The sequence below is a fragment of the Lolium perenne genome, chromosome 6 (genome assembly GCF_019359855.2).
Source record: "Lolium perenne isolate Kyuss_39 chromosome 6, Kyuss_2.0, whole genome shotgun sequence".
NCBI classification, from domain to species: Eukaryota; Viridiplantae; Streptophyta; class Magnoliopsida; order Poales; family Poaceae; genus Lolium; species Lolium perenne.
In genome coordinates, this window is record NC_067249.2 from 220,679,880 (window position 1) to 220,702,571 (window position 22,692).

The 22,692-nt window shown below is 46.4% G+C and overlaps 4 protein-coding genes and 3 non-coding genes across 8 annotated transcripts; 6 read left to right on the forward strand and 1 right to left on the reverse strand.

Moving 5' to 3' along the window:
* The first annotated feature begins 3,684 nt into the window (after positions 1 to 3,684).
* Positions 3,685 to 5,132, forward strand: LOC127310052 (transcription termination factor MTERF15, mitochondrial). The gene has a single exon (XM_051340752.2). It carries the CDS (start codon positions 3,775 to 3,777, stop codon positions 4,861 to 4,863), a length of 1,089 nt encoding a protein of 362 aa, XP_051196712.1. The 5' UTR covers positions 3,685 to 3,774; the 3' UTR covers positions 4,864 to 5,132.
* A 6,945-nt stretch (positions 5,133 to 12,077) lies between these two features.
* LOC127306150 (ATP synthase delta chain, chloroplastic) lies at positions 12,078 to 15,559 on the forward strand. 2 transcript variants are annotated; one of them, XM_051336763.2, is made up of 2 exons: positions 12,078 to 12,937; positions 15,161 to 15,559. In XM_051336763.2, exon 1 carries the CDS (start codon positions 12,164 to 12,166, stop codon positions 12,908 to 12,910), a length of 747 nt encoding a protein of 248 aa, XP_051192723.1. In that variant the 5' UTR covers positions 12,078 to 12,163; the 3' UTR covers positions 12,911 to 12,937; positions 15,161 to 15,559. The 2 variants fall into 2 exon arrangements, with proteins under 2 accessions (XP_051192723.1, XP_051192722.1); XM_051336762.2 differs by lacking the exon at positions 15,161 to 15,559 and adding an exon at positions 13,603 to 13,837.
* On the forward strand, positions 14,355 to 14,426 carry TRNAW-CCA (transfer RNA tryptophan (anticodon CCA)). Its single transcript has one exon. It is a non-coding gene; the product is annotated as a tRNA-Trp (tRNA).
* Positions 15,560 to 15,956: 397 nt separating the features above from the next.
* TRNAW-CCA (transfer RNA tryptophan (anticodon CCA)) lies at positions 15,957 to 16,028 on the forward strand. Its single transcript has one exon. It is a non-coding gene; the product is annotated as a tRNA-Trp (tRNA).
* Positions 16,029 to 17,178: 1,150 nt separating this feature from the next.
* TRNAW-CCA (transfer RNA tryptophan (anticodon CCA)) lies at positions 17,179 to 17,250 on the forward strand. The gene has a single exon. It is a non-coding gene; the product is annotated as a tRNA-Trp (tRNA).
* Positions 17,251 to 17,360: 110 nt separating this feature from the next.
* Positions 17,361 to 19,663, forward strand: LOC127306151 (uncharacterized). The gene is made up of 2 exons (XM_051336765.2): positions 17,361 to 17,778; positions 18,065 to 19,663. The coding sequence occupies exons 1-2, from the start codon at positions 17,467 to 17,469 to the stop codon at positions 19,349 to 19,351; spliced, it is 1,599 nt and encodes a 532-aa protein (XP_051192725.1). The 5' UTR covers positions 17,361 to 17,466; the 3' UTR covers positions 19,352 to 19,663.
* Positions 19,664 to 19,903: 240 nt separating this feature from the next.
* LOC127306152 (tRNA (carboxymethyluridine(34)-5-O)-methyltransferase) lies at positions 19,904 to 22,692 on the reverse strand. Its single transcript, XM_051336766.2, has 3 exons — positions 22,501 to 22,692; positions 21,146 to 22,403; positions 19,904 to 20,379 (listed from the first exon to the last, which is right to left on the reverse strand). Exons 2-3 carry the CDS (start codon positions 22,222 to 22,224, stop codon positions 20,295 to 20,297), a joined length of 1,164 nt encoding a protein of 387 aa, XP_051192726.1. The 5' UTR covers positions 22,225 to 22,403; positions 22,501 to 22,692; the 3' UTR covers positions 19,904 to 20,294.

A 22,692-nucleotide genomic window follows, 5' to 3' on the forward strand; every position in this document is an offset into this window, starting at 1 on the left:
ACCGAGTACGGAGGTGCTGCCCGATTGTGGCACCGTGATCAAGATCTTCTACGCGCTTTTGCAAGCGGCAAGTGATCGTCTACCGCAGCAATAAGAGCCTACTCTTATAGGCTTTGGAAATCTTCAAGGGTGAGTCTCGATCATCCCCTCGTTGCTCCCGTCTTCTAGATTGCATCTTGGCTTGGATTGCGTTCTCGCGGTAGGAATTTTTTTGTTTTCTATGCAACGAATCCCTACAGTGGATTCTTGACAAGTACCCTGATAGCAGTTAGTTCAATGTCTAATGTATAATTTCTATCAATCAAAGTTGTTTCAAAATTACCGGTGGTAAAAAAATCTACCCAGAATGGTATCTGGTCTCTCATTCATGTATAAGTAAAAGTCAATGTGGTGCAGTTTCATAACCAATCCTTTGTGGGCATGCCCACAACTCCACATGTACTCAACACATATTTGAAGTTATTTATTAACATATCTTCTATGAGTTCGATTGAAAAATTATTACTGAAACTGTTATTATTTTTATATACAGAGTGCAGTGAAAAAAAATGTTTCCATTTAAGTAAGTATTTTATGTATTATGCTAGAGGGTCTATGTACCATTCATCTTCAGTTTTGGACATGGATAAATATCGAATACCATTATCTTACTTCATCCTGATTGAGCTTAGCTGGTTGTAAACCACATCGTCATGTACAAGTCTTTGATTCATCATCATTTCCATGAGCATTCGTCAGTGTACCTTTTTCCATTATCTTTGCATAAGCAGATCTTTGATGTTCTACATATCTGTAGTTTTGATGGAACATTTGTAGGTGACCCAAGCTAGCTGCTTAGGCAGAGCTATCTTCCTTGTTGTTTATTCAATGTTGTACATGATTTTGAAAGATATTGAATCTTCAAAAATATGAATTACAGGAAGGTGCTGAATTGACAACCATGGTTATGGTGTTGCAGAAGAACATAGGAAGCTATCACACGGTTATGATGTAATCTCACTACTTATAAAGGCCGTTGGAAAATTGAATCTAGATTGTCCATCTACATGCATCACACCTTTATTCTCCCCCATCTCCCTCTCGAAAATCCCGTTCGTTTCCACCCTGACCGCTTCATGCGCCGTGCCCTTCCATCCTGTCCGCCTAAATCCCGAGCATGCGCACATCCTTTCTTGCACGATCCCAACCTGTTGTCACGCGCCTCCAACCCCAAACTCTAGCCGCAGGCTGCGACATCCTCTGCTCTCGATGCCGATAACCGAATCTCGCATCCCCACCACATTCAAGTCCTTCGCGTTGTTCTCCATCCAGTTCGCCGATGCCGCGCAGGTCGACCGAGATTCGACTGACCACGAAGTACAAATCCGTCAATCGATGATTAGTAAAACCGTTAATTTAACATTACAACTTGCAAGAAAAAAAAGAAAAGGGCAAACCTTCCTCTGCCTCAGCCTGCTAGTAGTCCTCAGTTGCAAATCATGCTAATCTCAGTTGCAAATCATGTTGCAACTCATGATAAATCCTAACTCATGATAAATCCGAATCACAATGTAAATCAAATAGCCTCGTAAGAGCATCTCCAGTCGCATCCCCCAAACCGTCCCCCAAACCGCGCCGGATCGAGCGTTTGGGGGACGTGTTTCGTTCGTGCCGCGTTTGGGGGACGTCGCTCCCCAGCCGCGTCCCCCAAACGCCGGCCCCAAACATTTAAAATACTTTTTTTGGCTTTTTTATTTCAATTTCCACAAACTAATACATAATTTGGAACGTGGTTTACACGAAAACATAATTGGGAACGTGGTTTTCCACAAACTAATACATAGTTTGAACCGTCGTGGACACAAATATAAAATTTTGCAAAGAAATTAAACCTAACTAGGCCGTGCATCGAAGGTTTCGTGTGTTCGCTGCTAAGAAAGAACACTCGAGGGCACACCCAGTCACCTAAACAGCCGGCGCTTCAATCCTTCAGCTAAATCATTTAAACCATGTACTTCTCCTTCACTTGTGCTGTTCTGCACAGCATCTCCCCAGTTCGTCCTTCGTAATTGATGGCGTGCATGCGTTGGGAGAGAACCGAACAGTCCAAGCAAAATAGGAGTAATTGCATGCATGCAGGGGTAGAAGGGGAAACTGCCCGATTTTTTCTCTCCTGGCCATCGCTGCCTAGTTGCTCCTTAATAAGCGCGCTCAAAGATTTACGCCTTAAGCTGTGATATGGAGGGAGTATTAAATATGGAACTGAATTTCTGTAGTACATGGACTTTCGGCCTAAAATTCATTGGACTCTATTGGACTGGACTTCATTGGACATTGACAGCAATTAGATGTAAGATCCAACAATGCAGACACACTCTGGACCTCCTTATTGGTCTATTGGATAGCCCAATATCCGGTGGATCGCATGCGCTCTCTCTCGCGTAACTTGGACACCAGCACTCCTTGACCGCTGGCTCCGTGCTGCTGCCGCATGCATCTGCCAGCCGTTCGCCGTGTCACATGTTTTCCATTGGTTATGTGTCTTGCACCACTGCCACATGCATGCACCCTTCCTAGCTTGTCCCTGCTCCATTCAGACACACCGATGGTTTGGACGCAGCTGGCAGCAGTTTATGCACTATGCTAAGCCTTACGCCTAACTGCATGGGCACAGAGCCGACCTAGAGGGAGATCAGGAGGGATCCTGGTGGGTATTAACCAAGACTACTTAGACTTTGTAGAATCTGAAAAAAGGAGCTGAAAAAAGGTGCAGACCTTCTTCATAGAATGTCCCTCTCCACAGAACTTCTCCCAGCCGATGTTGAGGTACATCTTGCCGCGCGCGTCGTAGATCGCCTTGACGATCCACCGGCAGTAGCCGCACGAATGCTCCCGCAGATACATCGTGCGCGGGCGTACGCCGCCGACGTACTCGGCGAAGGAGTCCGGCAGCCTCTGGATGCCGCGCGGGTCGCCCTTGAGGACGTGGACGAACTCGAACAGGACGTCCGGCTCCACGTCCATCTCCGACGATGAAGACGACGGCGTGGGAGGCGACGACGAGCGTTCAGCTATGCCGCGGCCACGACCACGCCCACGACCACGGCCGCGGCCGCGAGGTCGGCCTCCGCCTCTACCAGACATAGCGTCGAGTCTTGTTGAGAGATGGTGGCGGCTAGGGTTTGGGAGAGAGGCGCTAGGGTTTGTGTGTGAGAGGGACGATGAGAGGCGCCCCTTTTTATAGGCCGGAGGGAGGCGGAGGAGCGGTGGCGCTCATTAACGCCGCCGGCACGCAGCTAGGCGCGACGGACGCGTCAGCCGCGCCCTCTGCGAGGAATCGCACCGTCGGCTGCCGCGCCAATAACTTCCGTCGCGAGTTAGGCGACGGTTAGGTTTAAATTAATTGTGCCGCCGACGGTCAGCCCCGCCACTCCCGCCTCGCTTTCGTTGTGTCCCGGCGTCCCGGTGCAAGGTCCCCTCGTGGGGACTGGACGACGGGCCCTGGCGCCGGACACCGTATGAGGCCGCGCCGGACAAAAATGGGCTTTGGGGGACGCGGCTGGAACGCTTTTTCTGTCCGGCGCGCCCCAAATCCCTTTGGGGACGCTTTGGGGGACGCGACTGGAGATGCTCTAAGACTTGACTAAACACGAAGCAAGTTCTCAATTAGCAGATCTCTTAATTTTAACATTATTAGAACTTGGAAGAAAAAGAAGAGAGAAGGGCAACCTTCCTCCTCCTCCACCTCCAGCCTGCTAGTAGTCCTCGACCGAGCGCGCCGCCGCCGCCGCCGCCATGCTCCGCCTCCAAAACCGCCTCATTTACGCCCTCCGCGCCGCCTCCCATGCCCCTGCCTCTACGCTCCACCTGTTCCACCTCTCCAACGCCGCCGCCACCGCCACCGCCGCACCCTCCGCCCAGTTCGTTGTCGAGGACTACCTCGTCGCCTCCTGCGGCCTCGCACCAGCGCAAGCGTGCAGGGCCTCCAAATACCTTCGCCACCTCAAATCACCTGCCAACCCCGACGCCGTCCGTGCATTCCTTGCCGACGCAGGCATCGCCGAGGCCGACATCGCCTCGGCGATTGCCTCGGACCCCCGGTTACTCTGCTCCAAAGTGGACAAAACCCTAGCCCCCCGCGTCGCCCAGCTCCGGGACATGGGTCTCTCCCCTACCCAGATCTCCCGCCTCGTTGCCATGATCGCGGGGATCCTCTACAACCCCTCCAAAATCACCCGCCTCGAGTTCTACATCTCCTTGTTGGGCTCCTACGCCAGGGTGGAAACCGCCCTCAAAAGGTATGGCTGGTTCCTCCTTAGCCAGGACATCGAGAATGTGGTCAAGCCGAACATGGCGTTCCTGCAGCAGTGCGGACTATCTCAGGATGATACTGCGGGGCTCTGTTTGCGCACGTACCATCTGCTCACAAGCAATTTAGAGCATGTCAAGACAATGGTGGCACGCGCTGAAAAGCTAGGCGTGAGAGGGGTGAGACCTTCCTCGGGGATGTTCAAGAAAGCCTTGATTGCGGTCTGTAGTCTTACTGCTGAGAATGTTATTGCCAGAACAGAGTTATTGGAGAGGGCTCTTGGATATGCTGAGGCCAAGATTGCTGTGTCCAAGTTGCCAAGCATCCTTACTATGTCAGAAGTCAAGCTGGCTCACAGGGTGGAGTTCCTGACGACGGAGTTTAGTTTGGAGCCTTTATACATCGCGCACAGGCCGGCCATTCTCACCTACAGCTTGGAGAGGCGGCTGATCCCACGGTATTTTGTCATACATGTTCTGAAGGCGAAGGGGTTGGTGAAGAGAGACATTGACTTATTCGGTGTGTTTTCCCAATCCCATGAGAAATTTGTTCACAAGTACCTTCACCATCAATGAGTGTGCTCTAGGGCTTGCAGATGGTTTTGCTGCTACTTGTGCAGGGAAACTGCTTAGTTGAACTGTGAGAGATTGAAACATTGTTTCCTATAAAGGAGAGAGATTGAAACATGGATGTGAAGGTCCATTTTGCTTACCAAGCTGGCATACGTTGATGTATTAACATCTGATGACATATCCTCACTTCTGACTGGAATCTAGTGATTTGATTAGACGTGTGCTGTGATTGAGCTTATACGTCACTGTTTATGAAAACATTGGATAATCTAGTTTTGGTGCTTTTGTTCTTTTCCTGCTTTATAGACCTTATAATGCTTGCTGCTTCGTCAGTGTCTCACAGAAAGACATTTATTCCCCCTTTCTTACTGTTGTACTACTAACTTATTTGATAGCTGTATGTGATGACTTGCAGGAATATAGTATAAATGCATTGTGATATATCACCATTTTAGCCATCTAGGACTGCCTGTTAATGGTATCTGTTTGGTAACCAATCCACCTTTGGTAAGCGTACTGGATCTTGAGGTATTCTATTTCGAAACTATTGCAAAACAATGATATACCTGCATTGTTGCACCAGCTTGATATGAATGTGGCTTTTTCACTTGAAACTTTGCATAAAGTAGCTTATGACAGATGATAAGATCTTGGAGAGCTCAATTCATGAGTTTGGAAATGAAATTGTGTTTGGTTGAGCAGATGACGAATTAGAAGGATTTGAATCTTGAAAGACATATATGAAGGACTTGATTTGCTGGGTAGTGGAGTAGAGAAGATCTGATATGAAAGATGGGGGGCTGTGGAGGTAGAGAAGATCTGATATGAAAGATGGTTGGAAAATACTCCCTCCGTCCTATGAAACTTGTCTTTAAGTTTGTCAAAATTTAGATGTATCTAGATGCTAAATAGTGTCTAGATACATCCAAATTTTGACAAAGTCAAGACAAGTTTCATGGGAGTAATTAGGATTGCAGCTCTGTTTGATTTCACCTTGCTGATTTTGTTTACCTTTTTTTACACGTGATCTCTTAATGGGGAATTTTGATTAAAAGTCTAGGTGGCAACAGTCTCAGATTACCCTCCTTAAGCAGTAAAGCTGGATTGGTTTTTGTTTCTGCTGATATATTCTGAAGCATTCAATTTTTCTATGTTTCTGGATGCATAGGGTGGATAATTCTAATCTATGATGCCTAATCATGTACAATTCAACTTTCCAGATGCTTTGTTTGCTAAATAAGCCCGGTTCCATGGAGCTTGATCCGTCCTTTCTCGTAGTTTGGAAACATTTCCTTCAAACTGTTGGGTGTTCATTACCTGTGTAGCACTGCTGAAATTTTATTTTGTTGTGGTCATAGTTGTTTTTTTGGGTTTTGTTGCCCTAGTTTATGGATTTCCAAGTTTAATACTTCGCAACGGATCAAGTAATTCAACCTCTTCTACACAGGCATTCTGAAGCGTGTTATTTCGTGTTGTAGCAACTTGTGAAATTCTATGCAATGCAGATTCATGGGAAGTGCAGTTTTGTTTGTTTTGTTCATTCTGATATTTGGCAAGCCGTTTCAGTTATATGTTTGAATGATATGATACTTGAATACTGTGTGGTTATACTAGATTCTATGATTTCTGTCTTTCATGCTTGCTCTTTATGTAGATATAAGACAATTCATTTGTTTATAAGACCTCGTACACTAGAATGGCTTTGTGTAGTAACATATGTTAGGGTCGTTCTTGCGTTAATAAATAAATAAATTGTTCCATGGTAGTCCGATCCCGCAGTAGGATCAGACTATATCATATTAATTTGATTGTTCATACTCGTGTGTCCAGCTTAATGATATCATATGCCTGATTGGTAACTGCTGTTCGAGAATTCCGTGTTTCTTTTTCTGAGCAGCTTGCCATGGTATAACTATTGCTAGCTTACTGGAACTCACTTTCAGGCTGCAGCATTTCATTTCCATTTCTGTTTTTTTTTTTTAATTAGGGCACAATACTATGCAGGCTGCAGCAAATGATACAATCTGTCCTGATATAGTTCATTAAAAGAATTATATTTTAGCATTTCATTTAAGTTCTTGTCATGCATCAAGAGTGGAATGTACAGTGATATAGTGCCATGATATGCCAAAGCGGACTTCCAAATATACATTATGGATATAGGAACTAAAACTTCCTAGAAAAGCTTCCCTTTGTTTGAACTCAAAAGTAGGAACTCTTCTTATGAAGACTGTGTTGGTGTTTCCCTAAAGTACCTTCTAGCTTGTGTTGGGGTTTATTTTCTGTGTGGCACTGCTGAAATATAATTTTGCTGGGAACCTAGGTATTTTTCGTCTTCTGTTGTGTTTTTGTTGTCCTAGTTCATAGATCTCCAGGTTTAATCCTCCTAACAGACCAAGTAATCCAACTTCTTCTACACATGCACACACTGAAGTGGTTATTTATTGATATGATTTCAACCAGTCAAATTCTGTCTATGGCTCTTTGATAATGACATTGTGATAGATGTGGCAATCATCCACAGATGGCAGATGGCACTGACTAAGCTTATTTTTGCTGAAATTACTTGGTCAGTCTACTGCATTTTCGGTTCATTGTCTCTCTTGGCTTTCTTCTGCAGAAGCACTAGAAAGTCACAACCTGAACATCTTTCTTTTCTTTTGGGAGGATTAGATGAATTTTCATCAGATAAGCTACCATCTTGTTTGGTCATGCCAATTCTGACCTCCAATGGTATATACGCCGTACGCATGACTTGTTAGTAAGTATGAATGGAGTAACATCATATGAGATGTGCCTTTATATTTTAGTTTCATGCAGTTTTTATCTCTTATCTTACTCAAGGAAACTTTTGGTGCTTCAAATTTCAGTTTCTCTAACCACAGAGACTCCGCGAGAGGTGAATAGTTAGAGAAGCAGAAACAGACCTGAAGGATCAAGAATCCATATTTACTTAACACGACCTGTAGAATTACTTCAGGTATTATATCGTCTTCCCTTCATTTGGTCATAGCATGTTCTCACCCCTTGAATTCTTAGAAACTAGATGGGTAGTAATTTTCTTCTTAGCAGTTCAGAGGATGAAATGGTGTTTCTAGCATTCCTGCAGTATGCCTAGCTTCTAAAAGATGGAAGGCCCCATAAAATACTGTCATTGCTGCAATTGTGCCTTCATGTGCGTGGTGTGATACTGTTGGTGGGGAGATGATGGATGTGTCAACTGTAAGTGTAAGGTCGTAATTTTCTCTTCTCCCACTTGCTTGCCTTTCCAGATTAGTAGTGACTGAATTGCATCAGAAGAAATAGCATGGAAGGAATCACACGGTGAAAGTTGGTTACTTGATTTTGTCAATGTGCTGATTGTATCTGATGAGAGGACTTTGCATACTGTTAATAATATGCTTTGTTCTAGCTCTGCTCGCTCCAATAGAAATTGAAGTAGCTCAGCTACTTCATATTAGCTTTGTGTTGAGCTCATAATTCTGTCAGCTCAGGATTCCCTGGTTCGAGCAAACTAGGTGCTTGCATTATTTGTCTTGAGTTCTCATGAGGCACATACCTTTTACCCCGGTTTGGTCGCAATAAGGTTGTCTGAGTTCTCATGAGGTACTTTTTTTTATCATGATTGCAAGCATATTTCCTTGGTATTTTTTTTACGCGGAGAATTGCTGTGTATCATGGTTGATTGAATTATAAATGCATAATGGTTAATTGAATTCATATATCCTACCCAAGAATAAATAAATGTGTGTACCCAGCTACGCTCTACGATCCATAATAAGTGTCAGGTCGTAGGGAGTTTTTCTTTTTTACCCTTCATGCCTTCCTGTGATATTTTATGAACAAAAAAAATTCTTGTCGCCATTAGGTCACCATAATAGGTGTGTTCGGTGCCTGCCCACCGCAAAAGCTGTGCTTGGTCCACAAGGGGTTGAGCGATCTAGAGGCAATTAGGGTTTATGCCCTCTCGCCTACGCGGTCAATCCCGCCTCCGGTAGCCCTTTTAGGTTTGGCGGACCATGACCCCTTGTCGGTGGGAGGGTTCTTGTCCTTTTTTAGGCATTTTCAGTCTCCTTCGAGATGGTGAGGCGTCGGTGAGATCCTGTCATCCTTGTCCTATCCCCGTTCCAGCGGATACGCCTAACGTCGTTAGAAGGTGTGCAGAGTCGCTTTCCTAACGGATCTCCTGACATCGAGAATGTGGTCAAGCAGAACATGGCGTTCCTGTAGCAACGCGGACTGTCTGACGATGATATTGTTGAGCAGTGCGGACTTATCTTCATTTGAGCGGCGTACGATGACCTGCTAGGGACAGTTTGGTGGTGAAGATCTTCTTCGGCGTGGGTCTTGCGCATCTCCTTCTCGGAGGTCGTCACCAGAGTCGGAGGTGCCTTGCTCTGCGCGAGGAGCCACCTGTTTTGGCATAGGCCAGCTTGAGCTTCACGGTGCCGCTACGGTGATGTCTTCTTTGACGGCTGTCGCTGCAGAGTGATGACGATGACGCTGGTGGGCAACCTCGACGACGATCCTTGCTTCGGTGGAGTGTGTAGCTTCAGTGGGTTGCCAGGGTGGCTGTGTATGCCCTCAGTTGGCGAGGGTAGTTGTACTGGTTTTTTCGGCTGGTTTTCCCCTAATAAACTGACCACTCTGTACTTCTTTATTAATGAAAATGGCATGTTTTTTCCTTGTTTTTTCAAAAATCACTTTGAAATTTTTGAAAAAGATAAGTCCCCTCCGTTCCAAATTACTTGAAGAGCTAAGAGCATCTCCAACAGGGCGTGCTGTAAGTTGGCGCGGTATATGACGCTGCCGCCACGTTGTAAACCGTTGCCGCGCGCCGGAGCAATTTTCCCCCCGCCGGGTGCGCCATTTTGCAGCGCGGTTGGCGTGGTAAAATAGCACCTCCGCCGGACGCGCCATTTTGCAGCGCGTGGGCGCGGCGCAAACAACAAACACACACCTATGCATCCAACAAGATCAAATAATTGTATAAAATTTCACAAATAAAATGTACCATCCAAATACAATACATTGTTAACGACAATAATTCACACCAAATACAACACGTCCAACATACAACAATACAACATAGTTTTGAGACAATACAACACATAGTTTTCGAACAAAAACAACAGGTATGCAACTATTGTTGTCCATTCCAATTCCACCATTCTTCCATGAGATCTTTTTGAAGCTCATCATGTGTGTCGTTCCACCGAATGGCATGGTATGAGGCAATGAACCGGGCAATCCTATGTGCAGACCTCCTCACTTGCACGGGAACCCCCATCAAGTCGTAGTGGGTATGATCCACATCTTTTCCGCGATCATCCTCTATAATCATGTTATGCATGATGACGCATGCGGTCATGATATACCAAAGGCATTCTTGGTCCCAAAATCTAACCGGTCCTCTAACAATGGCAAATTGGGCTTGCAAAATCCCAAATGCTCTCTCTACATCTTTCCTAGCCGCCACTTGTGCATTATGGAATTGGGTTTGCTTCTTACCTCTTGGTTGAATAATCGGCTTCACAAATGTTTGCCACCTTGGATATATGCCGTCGGCGAGGAAGTAGTCATAGTTGTACTTGTGGCCATTTGCTTCAAACTCCACCAATGGACCTTCCCGCATTGCAAGTCTTGTCATTAGTGGCGACCGTTGAAGAACATTGATGTCATTGCAAGATCCGGGCATTCCAAAGAAAGCATGCCATATCCAAGTCTCTTGGTCGGCCACCGCTTCAAGTACTATGGTGACATCCTTCTTGTAGCCTTTGAATTATCCATGCCATGCTGCTGGACAATTCTTCCAACTCCAATGCATACACTCAATGGAACCAAGCATACCGGGAAACCCCCGGTTGGCGTTGATCTCCAAAAGCCTTGCCGTGTCTTGAGCATTGGGGGCTCTCAAATATGTGGAGCCAAATACATTGACAATTGCAACGATAAAGCGCTTCACACACAAGATAGAAGTGCTCTCTCCCATGGCCAAATGATCATCAATAAGATCCGCCGGTATACCATATGCCAACATACGCAAGACGGCGGTCACCTTTTGATATGTGCTATGACCAAGTTCTCCGGCGGCATTCCTCCTTTGCTCAAAGAAGCGATCATATTTGGTGACCTCCGTTGCAATGTGCTTGAACAAGTTGAGACTCATCCGAAAACGCCGCCAAAAATAGCTTTCGGGGAATATCGGATTCTCATTTTAATACGACCGCATCAACTTCTCATGCCCTTCAATCCTTTCTCTCCACAACTTCTGTCAACCGAACACCGATCCACCAAATTTTGGCCTCTTAACGGCGCGGTATGCTAATAGTAGCGATATGTTCTCCTCTTCCTCTTGATCATACTCGTCATCCGATGAATCGTATGATGAACTATACAAACATATGTATCAAATTACTTAACTATTGTAGCTAATTGGCGAGTAAAAATAGAGGCCGGCCGGCGGAGGTGCATACCTTGCGAGCAAATGGGCGAGCACCATGGGCGCGCCATATTGCTAGCGAGCTCAAAGACGATGACGACGACATGTCGACGGCAGCGCGGAGGAGAGAACGCGACGCCGGCGGGAAGGGGGACGCGAAGGAGGAGCACCGACTACAGCCCGTCGCTGGCGGCGGCGCGAGCGCCACAGTGCGGCGGAGCGGCCACTGCTACCAGGAGGGGGTGCGGGCGAGGCGGATCTACGCTGCGGCGGCGCGCAGCAGCGGGGGCGGCGACGGATTCGACCGGCGGCGGCTGGATTTCGCGCCGGCGGTAGGTGGGGAAATGAGGGCGGGCGCGGGCGGAGGAAATTTCCAGCCGTTGGCTTTTCGCGTGGGCGCGGAGCGTTGCCGCGCGCTGTAGCCGACGCGTCAAATATGCCGCTCCGGTTTGTGCAAAACGTCGCGCGCCCTAAAAATTTTACAGCGCCGCACCGTTTACCGCGTCTGATTCCCTAGCGCGCGTGGTATACTGACTTTTTTTTGCAGCGCGGCCTATATAGCGGGGCTGCTGGAGATGCTCTAAAAGCCTAAAGCCTGATTCCCAAGTGCCGGCCGCTATCCTGTCATGCTCGCACGCAGTCGACCATTTCTTATCCACCTCATCCCACCACCGGCCACACATCTGCAGCCACGCTGGACGTCTTCGAACACCTCAGCCGTCCGATCTCACAACCACTCGATCCTAGCCGTCCATTTCCCACCCAAACCGCTCTTCCTGACCAAAGCCAAGCCAAGCTACGCCCCAAGCTTCCCCAAGTCCACACCACTCCCGACCTCACGCTCCACGACGCGCGCGAGCCATGGCCGCCCTCCGCCTCGCCTCCATCACCCTCTGCCCCGCCGCCGCCGCCGCGTCCCCCTCCTCCGCCGCCTCCGCGCCCCGCGCCGCCTCCTACGCCTGCGCGGCAGCGCGCGGCCTCCCCTCCCTCCGCCTGGCCCCGGCCCGCCCCCGCCGCGGGGACCTCGTCCGTGCTCGAGCCGCCGCGAACCCGGCGGCGGAGAACTACGCGTCCGCGCTCTGCGAGCTGGCCTCGGAGAGCGGCACCCTCGACGAAACCGTCGCGGACCTGGAGAAGCTGGAGAAGATCTTCTCCGAGGAGGCCGTCGCGGAGTTCTTCGACAACCCGACCGTGCTGCGCACGGAGAAGGCGGAGCTCATCGACGAGATCGTCAAGTCCTCCGACCTGCAGCCGCACGTCGTCAACTTCATCAACGTCGTCGTCGACAACTCCCGCGCCGAGCTGGTCCCGCAGATCGTCAAGGAGTTCGAGACCGCCTACAACGCGCTCACCGGCACCGAGGTCGCCACCGTCACCTCCGTCGTGCAGCTCGAGTCGGAGGACCTCGCGCAGATCGCCGCGCACGTGCAGAAGATCACCGGCGCCGCCAACGTCCGGATCAAGACCCGCATCGACCCGGACCTCATCGCCGGATTCACCGTGCAGTACGGCAGCGACAACTCCAACTTCATCGACATGAGCGTCCGCAAGCAGATCGCCGAGATCACCTCCGAGCTCGAGATGCCATCCGTTACCCTCGACGTCTGATAGGCTTCTCTCTGCCTTGATGCTTAGGTCCATTTTCTGCTGTCTCTATATACCTATTCTTCTGTACTATTATTATCTGATGGAATGTCGAATACACAAATTGATTACAGAGTTTGGTCTTGTGTGGGTAGTTGGATCGATATTGCGTTGTTCCAAGTTCAGAGGACAAAGTTCTACATTTGGTGCTAAATACATTCGATTGGGTTTCAGAATCAGACTGGCTGGGACTGAGATCAGAGGGGAATGGGGAATAGAAGAAGCTTTTGTTTGCACGGATGGCACTGTTGATTTCATTGTACAGATAGAGGTGCTGAATAACCTCGGTTATAATTGAAAATGGTTAAGTGTGGGTTTACACACTGTACATCTGAAGGATTGGGTTTCAGAATCAGATTGGCAACACACGTAATTCAATCTACATCAAGACAACCTTGAATGCTTGTCTTGAACTTTGGAATAACAGTGTTTCTTGCATTAAAGTTCTTCTTTTAAAGGATTTTGCATTAGAACTTTGCAATCCTAGAAGAAATGTTCCTAACCTTGTTCTTGAGCTGCAAACCTGACAATTTGTTGACATGAACCGTCAATTTAGTTAGAAGAAATGTCTTTAAGCTTGTTCTTAAGATGCCAACCTGTCCACTCATTTACCTGGACCGTCAATTTTGTTTCTGATGGTATTCATTATTTTGCAGTAATTACTACCGCAAGGATTGCAAGAATGCTGGCCTTCATCAGAGGCCAGCACATGTGATGGAGGAGGCTTGACTACATGTGGATGGGCTTTTTTTGTGCAAAAATATTAACTAAATACATCATTTTTTCCCTGGAAGGAGCCACTGTAATTTTTCTGTTGAGATCCTGTAACATGTTTCAAATACTCAACTATAGCTGAGTTTGCTGCTCCAAGTTACCAGGTGGTGAAATTTACAGTATGTAGTTATTATGTATATGGCGATAGAGTTGTGTAGATGTGCACGGAATGTGTCATTTCTATCAACCGGCGAATGAAATCATTACATATACAAACATTTTTGAAGTAGCCAAGGGACTTCACACATTCCCTAGCTTTTGCTTGAAATTATGTCAGGTGTGATTTTGTTCCGCAGCTTTATGCTGCTGGGAATTTACGTAGTTCTGCCCTGTGTTACTCTGCTCTTCACCATGCCCTCCAGCCAAATTCACTTCGCAGGGCCATTTAGGTTGAATTTTCAAAGGAGTTCTACATTGTAATCGTGCACTGAGCTAATCCTGTAACTTCTGTTGTAGATACTGTCCTCACACAGTCAGAACTCTTAGAGAAGTTTAAGCATTTTATAAGTGGAAAGTAAGCTCCTGATGAGGGGCCAACCATGTGCTTTACTTTCATAGAATATGTATGCATAACACCTCCAGGCTAGGTGTGATTAGGATAATGTGAATCTTAATTACTCTACATAAGCACCAGGGATCCGTGGCGCAATGGTAGCGCGTCTGACTCCAGATCAGAAGGTTGCGTGTTCGATTCACGTCGGGTTCAATACCCCGGTCCATGCGGATTAACTTTTGGTTAAAACCGTCAATGAATTTCTACTGAATGAAATTTCAAAAGACCTAAGTGAAGCAAACAATTCCTTAAAGAGATAAAAATTCATGTCCGGTTCAATAGTCCGATCCATGGGGGGTTAACTTTTGTAGCATCTCTAGATACATTCGATTGAGTAATGTGGGGTGTGAAACTATGAATCCTAAAGAAGTAAACAAAAAGATCCAATGAAGCAAATGAATTGTTAAAGAAATCAAATTGTTCGATTCCACCTCGGGGTGCAGATTAACTTTTATTTCCTTGTAGCACCTCTAAATGTAAATAATGTGAGTATGAAACTATGAATACCGAAGAATTAAAGAAAGATACTTAAGAGACTAAGCAAACAAATTCTTAAATAGGTCAAGTTGCCAAACTCGATAAAAAAGAATTTCAAGAACAAAGAAGCAAATAGATCAATCATGTCAGGAGGTCATGCCCAATGAAAATGTGAACATGTTCGAAGGAATCCACAGAGCCCGATTTGTACGTAACTTTTATTTTCTTAGTAGGAACCTCTCAAATGCATTCAGGCAAATGGTGTCAGGTATACAACACAAATTTAATTACAAAAGAGACATGAGAGACGAAGCCAACGATACTCATAAAGAGATAGATCTGTCAATCTGTCAACTCATTTACCTGGAATGTCAATTTAGTTTCTGATGATATTCGTTCTTCTTTTGCAGTAATTACTATCGCAAGGATTGCAAGAATGCTGGACTTCATCAGAGAGTAGCACATGTGATGGAGGAGGCTTGACTACATGTGGATGGGCATTTTTTCGTGCAAAAATACACTAACTAAATACATCATTTTTTCCCCTGGAAGGAGCCACTGTATTTTTTTCTGTTTTTGCTGTTGAGATCCTGTAACATGTTTCAAATACTCAACTATAGCTGAGTTTCCTGCTCCAAGTTACCAGGTGGTAAATTTACAGTATGCAGTTATTATGTATCTGCCGATAGAGTTGTGTAGATGTGCACAGAATGTGGCACTTCTATCAACCGGCGAATGAAATCATTATGTATACAAACCTTTACAAAGTAGCCTAGGGACTTCACACATTCCCTAGCATTTGCTTGAAAGTATATCAGGTGTGATTTGTTCTGCAGCTTTATGCTGCTCCCAAATTTTATGTAGTTCTGCCCTGTGTTACTCTGCTCTTGACCATGCCCTGCAGCGAAATTCACTTCGCATTCAACAAAGTGGTGGGCATGTACAGTTGAAGTCCATGTGTATTGCGGCACATTTAGCTAAATTTCAAAGGAGTTCTAACATTGTAATCGTGCACTGAGCTAATCTTGTAACTTCTGTTGCAGGTTCTGTCCTTAGACAGTCAGACCTCTTAGAGAAGTTTAAGCATTTTTTAAGTGGAAAGTAAGCTCCTGATGAGGGGCCAACCATGTGCTGTACTTTCATAGAACTTCCAGGTTAGGTGTGATCAGGATAATGTGAAGCTTAATTAGTCTACATAAGCACCAGGGATCCGTGGCGCAATGGTAGCGCGTCTGACTCCAGATCAGAAGGTTGCGTGTTCGATTCACGTCGGGTTCAATACCACGGTTCATGCGGATTAACTTTTGGTTACAACCGTTAATGAATTTATATTGAATAATGTGGGATTTGAAAGCTTGAAATTTCAAAAGACCTAAGTGAAGCAAACAATTCCTTAAAGAGATAAAAATTCTTTGATTCATGCTAGGTTCAATACTCCGATCCATGCGGATTAACTTTTCTAGCATCTCTAAATACATTCGATTGAATAATGTGGGGTATGAAACTATGAATACCAAAGAAGTAAAGAAAAAGGCCGAGTGAAGCAAATAAATTCCTAAAGAAATCAAATTGTTCGATTTCACGACGGGGTGCAGATTAACTTTTATTTCCTTTGTGGCGCCCCTAAAAGCATCAATGTGGGTATGAAACTATGAATACCGAAGAAGTAAAGCAAGAGACTTCAGAGACCAAGCAAACAAATTCTTAAAATAGATCAAGTTGCCAAACTCAGTAAAAAAACAATATCAAGAACAAAGAAGCCAATAGATCAATCATGTCAGGAGGTCATGCCCAATGAAAATGTGAACATGTTCGAAGGAATCCACAGGGACCCGATTTGTACGGCATAACTTTTATTTTCTTAGTAGGAACCTCTCAAATGCATTCAGGCAAATGGTGTCAGGTATACAACACAAATTTAGTTACAAAAGAGACATGAGAGACGAAGCCAACGATACTCATAAAGAGATAGATCAACTTGTTCTGGGAGATATGGGGATTTGAACCATTGACATCTCGTAGAATATATTGTAAAACCTTGACTATTAGCCACGAGTATCTCTATATAGTCTATGTTTTTCTTGGCAATCTACATAGATTCATCGATAATTGGTTTAAATAAATTAATTAACTGTACAGGTTTCAGAAATATCTATCATGCATAGATGTGGTGGAATAGTATGAATGAGTCTATACTTGTTATTGTTAATAGTGAATTAGTGATGCCACATTTTTCTATTAGTATATCATTAGTTTTGTGTTTTGTACATGTCACTTTGAAAATACTTGTCCATGCAATCTAGCAAACATGTAAGTGCATTCTAAGTGTTAAAATGTGGATATTTATACACTTGTAAGTATGTAGTGTGAACCTTCAAAAATAAAGAATACTCATTGTATACCCTTGCATCATCCTGGTAGCATCACCGGATCCGTGGCGCAATGGTAGCGCGTCTGACTCCAGATCAGAAGGTTGCGTGTTCGATTCACGTCGGGTTCAATAACCCCGAATCTAATCCGGTTTCTTTTTTCTTTATATTTTTTTTGCCCTATTGCCCTTTTAGTTCTGCGCCAAATCTACCGTCCATGTCCCAAACCAAGCAATCCCAGCCGTCCAAAACCCCACTCATCCTCTCCCCTATCCAGAACCCAGAACCTCCCTCTCCTTCCCGGCGCTGCGAACCCAAATGCAACTCCATTAATCCGCCACCCAGAGATGCTCGCCTACCCAAACACCTCGAGCCCATGGCCGCAGCGCCACCCGGCCCTGGCTTCCGCGCGCCATGCGGCGGTGGCGGCCGGGGCTGCGGCCGCCAGGGGCAAGCGGCGGGGAGCGGACGCCGGGGAGGGGGCGGACCCGGCCGCTGAGGCGGCGGAGCTGGTGCGGTTCTTCCTGCGGAAGACGTCCGGCGGCAAGGAGCGGCTGGTGGCCGTGCTGGACCGGCACGTGAAGGTGGTCCGCACCGAGCACTGCTTCCTCCTCTTCGAGGAGCTCGGCCGCCGCGACGGCTGGGTCCAGTGCCTCGAGGTGAGCCGCAAGCATATATCCTACTGCCCGTCTCTACTAGATCAATCAGGAGCAAGAGCCAGTCCGTTGATTCACATGCATAACATTTTTCTGACGAAATTCACTCGCGTAACATAGCCATAATTCTGAATCAGATAGCAACATATACTTTGCATAGGATTGATCTAGAATAAAATTCTAGATGTGGTTTTAGATGTCCCTATGGATTAGCAACTGATGATTTCTGAAATTTCTGTTTGTCAGATATCTCTGCTCGTTATCTATCTAATGTTTCGTGCTTTGCTAGATTTTCAGGTGGATGCAGAAACAGCGGTGGTACGTCGCGGACAACGGCATCTATTCGAAGCTGATATCTGTGATGGGGAGGAAAGGGCAGATACGGATGGCAATGTGGCTCTTCTCCCAGATGAGGAACAGCGGGTGCAAGCCGGACACGTCCGTGTACAATGCTCTCATCGGCGCGCACCTTCACTCACGGGACAAGAGTAAGGCCCTGGTGAAGGCACTCGGCTATTTCGACAAGATGAAGGGTATTGAGAGGTGCCAGCCGAACATCGTGACATACAACATTCTCTTAAGAGCTTGTGCCCGGGCTAGCGACACGAAGCAGGTGGACACCTTGTTCAAGGATCTGGATGAAAGCCCGGTCTCTCCTGATATCTACACGTATAATGGAGTGATCGACGGGTATGGGAAGAACGGCATGATCAAGGAGATGGAGTCTGTATTGGTGCGGATGAAAAGCAAGCAGTGCCGTCCGGATGTGATCACATTCAACATACTCATAGATTCATATGGGCGAAAGCAGACGTTCGACAAGATGGAGCAGGTGTTCAAGAGTTTACTGCGATCCAAAGAGAAACCCACCCACCCGACGTTTAACTCCATGATAACAAACTATGGGAAAGCAAGACTTATGGAGAAAGCTGAGTCTGTGCTTGAGAAGATGGAAGAACTGGGATTCAAACCAAATTATGTGACGCAAGAATGTCTCATCACTCTGTACGCGTATTGTGATTGCGTCTCCAAGGCCCAACAGATATTTGATGAGCTTGTAAGTTCACAAAGTACCGTTCCTCTTTCTTCGCTGAATGCAATGCTGGATGCCTACTGCATGAACCGCTTGCCTATGGAAGCAGATCGGCTGTTGGATACTGCAATAGAGAAAGGTGTCGTGCCCAATGCTTCGACATATAAGTTGCTCTACAAGGCATACACCAAGGCGAACGATAAGATGCTTGTCCAGAAGTTGCTCCAACGAATGAACAAGCAGGGTATTGTCCCGAATAAAAAGTTCTTCCTTGATGCTTTGGAAGCATTTGGCAACTCCGCCAATAAACCCAGGAGAGTACGTACAGACGCTGCAACAGAGCCAACTAGAGATTCTGCGAGCAATTCAGAAATGGCTCGTTCAAGCAAGACAAAGTTTAGTTTTTCAGAAGCAGTTGATGGCTTCACCAGGATATTACCCAATTCAAACTCTGCAAGCAAGGCAGCTGCAGGTTCTGAAATCAATTCAGAAACAGCTACTTCAGACGAGCCAGAGTTAAGCTTTTCGGAAGTAGCTTCTTGACCGGGCGCTCTGCTCTGAACTTCTTTATAGTAGAATGTGTTCAATTGATTGTACCAAGTGATACGTTTGGGGGTTGGTCCTAGAAATGAGGTCACCCATGTGATCAGTGGCTTGAATTTGAACCATCCTAGATGGCGGTGTTGAAATTTTAGGAATATCTCATGCGCATTCACCAAAAAGGTTGAACCACATGGTACTGGAACCATCACATTCCATTCAACATCAAGATACCCTTCTGTTTGTACTTTGGCAGGGGTTGCTTCTAAACTTTATAGTTGTTATTATATAAAATCACAGTAGCAGTTTTTTCCATTTTGTCCGTACAGATCATTGCCCCTTTTTTTTGAGATAGATCATTGCCCTTGTATTTACCTTCTGTCCTTGGTTATGGTCTTGGCTGCTCTTCAGAGGAAGAGTGTCACAAGTTGAACAGTTTATTATGCATGGTTTAGGGTCAAATTTTCTGAAAAGATCCGTAAACTGATAGTTATACATCCAGATGACGTGGTTTTGCCACTGAGAAATGAAGCAGAGTGCATACTGAGTGTTCACTGACTTAAAGAATGATCAATTATGCAAGACATAGTTCACGCAATCATGCTAATTCACATGTTTCGATAGTTTGAAAGATAGTACAGGACTTCTGCAAGTCAGATGGCCCTTAAAATATCGAGCAATCTTGACTCGAGACAAATAGGCAACCCATATACGAATCATGATACACATTAAGACAGCAGGCCAAAAAAAGATAGTCAGCTACACCAGGAAAACTGAAGTGCTGCATTGCCAGTGACATTGTTGAACTGAGAAAATTGTTGCTTTTGTCAGCCTCATGCATTTTGAGCTCAAAACTGTGCCCTCGCCTAGCCTAATATCTGACAGTCCTACAAGATACAAGGGCCGGGACAACAGATAAATTCTCTATCATCACTTCGTCTGCAGCTCAAAGCTTCTCAAGAACTATGCACCAGTTGGATTTGTCGTAGAATTGGTCGACGATAGCTGCATTTTTCATACCAGCAACTAACCTGAAACAATGACAACCAACAATGCAAAATATTTTCAATCAGAACACCAATAGATGAAGCAAAAGGGAGCAGACTATGTATAGCATTTCCTTTTTTTCAAGGCTAGTTATTAACATGATTAGGGCTAAGATGGTGATGGTAGCAATAGGTCACCCGTAAAATCTTTAATCATGAAAGATACAGCAAATCAACGCCTGTTGTCAAATTGCATGCCATGCTTGCATTTCCCGTTTTGCCACACCATTGTTTATGTAACCAAATAAACTACTCCCTCCGTCCCGGTTTATTAGTCCCACGCGTATCTCTAGGTTGTCAATTTGACTTAAATAATATGAATTCTATAACGCAAAAAATATACTGTTAGCAAATATAACATGTAAAGTTTCTAATGATATATTTTTTTGTAACATATAACTCATATTAAGTTGGTTCAATAGATGACATAGGGACATGGGCAGGACTAATAAACTGGGACAGAGGTAGTAGTTGATTGACAAGTGCGCCGTATGAAAATTATATCAAGCAAAAGTTAACAAACAAAGAATATAATATTCAAAATCTTGTATGGCATCTCTGAACAAATACGGGATGATCTGACTAGTCATCAAATTAACACCATGGAGTAGAACGACTTTATTATGCATCTACTATGGTGAATTTTAAAAAATATGGCATGATTTAATATCTTCACTTGTGCAGGTTCATAAAAAAGAGGAGAAAACAAGAGACATTTTTCATGAGAACGTTAAGGGTAAGGATACTCCACCTTTGAAGTTCTCCTTCGACAAAAATATGATAGTAACGGTTGTAGACCACAGTGCCCTTCTTATCATCTTTCTTTGCCAATCCATTTTGAAGAGCAGCAGCAGATGCACCACCAATTTCAGCACGGTGAAATGGTAGATGCCAGGGAACAAAGTACTCCTGCTGGGTTTTGTCATGCTCATCCATAATCAAGGAATCATCACTGCAAGCCGCAGTAGTCTTATCCTCTGAACCATCGTAACTATTCTTCAGCTGATCATCTGTCTGCTTCGCGGCGCCCGTATCTTCATCAGTCTCTCCAATGCTATCTAGCACACTAGAAGATTTGCTTCGCACGGGAGGACTGCTAGGATCAACCCACTCTTCATTATACTTGTCGCAGAGAGGAGTCCACTTGTTAAGCAGCGACTTGTCCTCCTGCTCCACAGCCCAAACCGTGATCAGCACAAGCCCACCCCTCTTCACAACACGGACCAACTCCTCAATGGCCTTCCTCCGCCTCTCCTCGGTGCTCAAATGATGCAACACCGCAATCGAGATCGCCGCGTCACCGACATTCTCCCTGTACGGCATGTTGACAGCGTCAGCAACAAACACCTCGTGGCCCCTCCCCGCGCATATCTCGATGAGCGGCGGGCTAATGTCGCAGCCTAGGTAGAAGCACCCGGGGTTGAAGCCGAGGTACTTGCCGTTGCCGCAGCCGGCGTCGAGCACGACGGACCCGGGCCTCAGCGAGTCGAGGAACCCCGCCACCTTGGGCCACTTGGCGAACCGCGTCGCGCTGAAATGGGGTGCTATGGCGTCGTAGACCCGGTGCACGTACTTCCTCTCGATGTCCGGGGTGGCTTGGATGCTCGGGGAGCAGCTGCGGCTGCTCCCCTCGGCGTGGGGTGTGGGTGTGGGCTGTGCTTCGGAATTTGCATCGACCGGCGTCATGGGATTGATGGTGTTGTGGATGCCTTGGTGAGGTTGGTTCCGGCGAGAGGATTGTTCCTGGTGAAGAATTGGGATGTGTTGAGTGGATGCGGAGATGGGCTGGCGTGGGGTCCTTGCTGCTATCCTCGAGAATATCTGGATCATGCAATGGTGCAAAGATTTGTTCCGGGGGCGCTGTACTGGGCTGGCGCAGGGCACGAGCCTTCGTCCTGCCGGCCGCGCACCGTCGGTGGCCGCCCTCCTGCTAGGTTGTGAAAGGATACTTTAGCACGTGGACAGCAATCGCGGCGATATCACTTCCGCGGGGATTTCCGCAAGCAGATCTGAAGAGGAACGGAACCACGATGAGATACTTCCGTGAGCAGATCTAGAGAGGAGACAGGAGAGTAGGATAGAGAGGGGGCGGAGAGGAAGGCCTACCTGATGCCGGCGTGGTGAGGAGACGGCGGGACGTGCTGCTCGGGCCTAGCTGTCTCCAGTGAGGAAGCGCGGGAGGTGATCGGAGGGACGACTGGGGGAGGAGGCGAGGCGGAGAGAGCTCGGCGCCGCGGGAGAACAGGGGAGGCGGCGGGCGGTTAGGGGAGGAGGGAGGCGCCGTTCGAGAGTTGGAAC